The sequence below is a fragment of the Physella acuta genome, unplaced genomic scaffold (genome assembly GCF_028476545.2).
Source record: "Physella acuta isolate Inbredline_101_S28 unplaced genomic scaffold, ASM2847654v3 ptg000048l, whole genome shotgun sequence".
In the NCBI taxonomy this organism is placed as follows: domain Eukaryota; kingdom Metazoa; phylum Mollusca; class Gastropoda; family Physidae; genus Physella; species Physella acuta.
This window is the reverse complement of record NW_026731568.1, coordinates 307,501-310,972: the sequence shown is the minus strand read 5'-3', so window position 1 is coordinate 310,972 and position 3,472 is coordinate 307,501. Positions and strand designations below refer to the sequence as shown.

General features: G+C 31.1%; 1 protein-coding gene across 2 annotated transcripts in view; it reads right to left on the bottom strand.

The window, feature by feature from the left end:
• Positions 1–1,525: 1,525 nt before the first annotated feature.
• Positions 1,526–3,472, bottom strand: part of LOC131944690 (uncharacterized) — a 4,462-nt gene continuing 2,515 nt past the window's right edge. Inside the window, exons 5-7 of one of the 2 annotated variants that reach the window (XM_059305493.1) lie at positions 3,318–3,472; positions 2,790–2,845; positions 1,526–1,749 (exon numbers count right to left, since the gene is read on the bottom strand). The exon at positions 3,318–3,472 is cut by the window's right edge and continues 110 nt beyond it. In XM_059305493.1, coding sequence (XP_059161476.1) covers positions 2,829–2,845; positions 3,318–3,472 — 172 coding nt within the window. In that variant the 3' untranslated portion in view covers positions 1,526–1,749; positions 2,790–2,828. Of the gene's footprint in view, positions 1,750–2,789; positions 2,846–3,198 lie in introns of those variants that run through there. The other variant, XM_059305485.1, reaches the window with a different exon arrangement.

Genomic DNA, 3,472 nt, shown 5'->3' with positions numbered 1-3,472 from the left:
TGATTTATGGTAATTTTGCATACCTCTGCTATCACTGAATATTAAATTATTGATTATGTTAATTTGTCGACCTACTCTCTAGTTCTAAACAAATGTAACTAAAGACTGCTATAATTTGTAGTGCTGTCTTTAAAAAAAAAGATACAAACATCTGTAACAGAATCATTGTTTTTTTTTAAATTATAAGATTTTAACTATAGTAATGTGAGTTAAACACTTAACATAATCTGATCAATAGAATTGACAAGCTTAGGTCAACAGTCGCCCTGTCTAGTCAAAGTTTAGTGTTACTAGTTTTAAAACAAAATTTTACAATATTTTGGGTATACTATAAGTTATTCAGTTATGTTTTATATTATGTTTATCAATGCATTTATTTAAAACGATAAATCAATGAAATATAAATAAATGATTATCTCATTATTTCAAAACTTAACAAATATATCGAGTGTTTAACTAATGTTTAAAAATCACATGGTTAAGAAACATAACTTCTAGCTTTTTAAAAATGTTCTAATGTCAAGGACAAAATAAAGTGAAAAACTTACAAGTAACAAGATACAGAAAAGGATAAGAAATAAAAGTAAAACAAATGTAACATAGTTTTTTGTTCTAAAGAACTTGCCGTTTTATCCTTAGGTGTACAATGTGTATAAAAAACAATAAAAAGGTGTCTTATAATGAATTTTTTGTTCAGCTATGCATACAATACCTTCTAAGTAAATAAGCTGTAGGTTGAAATTTCAAGAAAATAAATCGGGAGTAATCTCCCCAAAACTTTGACGAATCTCGAATATTCTTATATAAAATAACAAGGGATGGGAACTCGGGCTATAGACATGATTTTTAATCCATTTTAAATACTTCAAGTTTTAAAAATAGAATAAAATCTCGTAGACAAACGAATTGCACTCCAAGTGAACGCCGAATAAAAAGTGCATAATAGTGCGTAATATTATTAGTACTTTAAAAATTTACATTAGTTTTTTGAGGAATCGGAAGTAGCGTAAATTACTACTTCTGATCAACGGAAATTACTCAAAATTTAACATAAGGTAGAGAATTAGATCTTTTACTTACGTGTGAAATTTCATTTATCTATATGAAATAGTACTCAAGTTATAGGCTTTTGAAAAATTCAAAGAAGGAAAAGTACCAAATCTGGTTATCGGAAATCGCTCAAAAGTTGATACGGATCTACGATTTTGATAAAATACTTATATTTGAAATTTCATCAACCTAGCTGTAACGGTACTCAAGTAATCGTGTTTACACACGGACAGACAGACACACACACACACACACACACACACAGACAGACACAGAGACATACGGACAAGATTGCAAAATTATGTTTCTCCGTATCAGTGAGGCCTGAGTGAGGTGTAAAACGTCGAGATTTGTAAAAATCTCGATTTTTTTTTTTGCACGATTACAATACTTTTTCTATACTTCGTATATACGAGAAAGTAAAAAAACAACAAAGTTTTGCATACATTTATTTATTCAAAATGTATTATGCATATACATAATTAAGTTTCCTACATTATCCAATAATTGTAAATGTTTAACACAAATCTGGATGTATTATATTTCTTACCAATTTTGTAACAACAATATTATTTAAGATATATAAAAAAATTGCCACATGACGCAGAATTTCACAATTTTACTGAATTCCTCACAGAACTTCTTGTACCACGATTGTGTTATTCTATCACTTTTGGCCTGCAGGAGGACTTTGAGGTACTAGAGATTTTAAAAAACCAATATATGTCAATAACATACGGACGATGAGAAAATAGTTTTACTAAAGTACATTTTCATAATATGTCATTATCATGTTTCTATTTGTGTCTACTCATTCCTAGTATTTAATTTTGTCAACAATACATGTTAAATTGATTTTAAGTTTCTTAATGTTACGGCCTGGGTAGGTGGTAGAGCATACGTCTGCTAAACTGACAGGCTCGTGGTCTGCGATTCAGTCGGTAGGATATCCCTGAGCCCACCCAGCCCTGAGGGTACCTGAACTACGCTCTAGAAAGTAAAGTCGGTGGGGCACAAAGCTTACACAACTATTCCTTGATATGCCGAGGTTACAGAACACATCTGTCCCATGGTCTAGTTTCAAAATGGTAACTTATGATTATTTAGACAGTGAAAGAGAAATGAGGTATATCGGGGAGATTTTAGTAAACAACTGAAGTTATTTTTTGTCATGAACATGTGTGTTGACGGCAATAAAATTAATTATTATCTGAACAATCCGTGGCCTTTCATTGGTTTATTAACGGCGGTACTAATGTTCAGGCGATTTAAGAATATAATAATATAGTTGACCCTAGATCCTAAGTTAATATTCAGAAGCAGGAGGTAAAACTTTAATTTTCTTGGAGATACAGTAACAAAAAGTGATTGTTTTACCACCAAATTAAAATAAATTATTTTATTAAAAATATCAATCACTCTGAAAGTTTGGACGTATTTACAGTTAACCATCGTCCACACGCTTTTATGGGCGTCATGAATTATATTTTGAAAAATTACGACAGCGTGGAACTATGTATCACTACCGAGTCGAGCTCAACGCTGCCAACGATATCACGGCAAAGATATAAACACTTGCTGGTCTAACGACCAGTTTCACATTGAGATGTAGAAAAAACGTATTGGCTGCTAGGATTTAACCACCTACGACATGGAGACGCCTGTTGTCTTAGGAGATGTCGCTACAGAAACAAAGTGCTCGAGTGATAGACGTTAACCAGTTAAAAACAAAACTTTACCTAATTAAATGTTTGTACATGTATCTGCTGATATGCTATCTAAGGAGCTGGTGTAACTGAAATGAGATTTTTATTAACTATTATACAAATTAAAAAATCACAGTTCGATACGATAGTTTCGTAAGATTACCTCTCTCGTTATTTTCAATGTGTTATTTTCGCAGATTGCAAATTTATTTTCTAAACTATGATAACTGTGCATAATAAAATACAAATAATTATTTTCTCAAGTAACTCTTTATTAAATGACTTAGTTAATTACATATTTCTAAGATAATAACACATTGTATCAGAGGACACAGTCGACTTTACAATAATACAAAATATTAAAAAATACCTTGAGAAAAAGAAATTAAATATATATTTGTAACCCACATGTTTCATATTATGTAGGCGTGTAATCGTTGTTTGATGCACACACGCTTATATTCATGCAGTTAACAAAAATGTCTTACTTTTGAAACTCTGACTGCAATGGTGTAGAAATGTTATACATATACTGAACTTAGAATAAATAACTATGATTACCTATTTTAGTGTATATGGTCATGTTCCCAATTTTAGTGTCTCTGTTGTTTTCTGTAGCCACACACACATACATGTAGCCATCATACATGTCTTCTGTTTGAAACTTCAGTGTTGACGAATGAATATATTGGACACATGTTGTCCCAGAACTGACC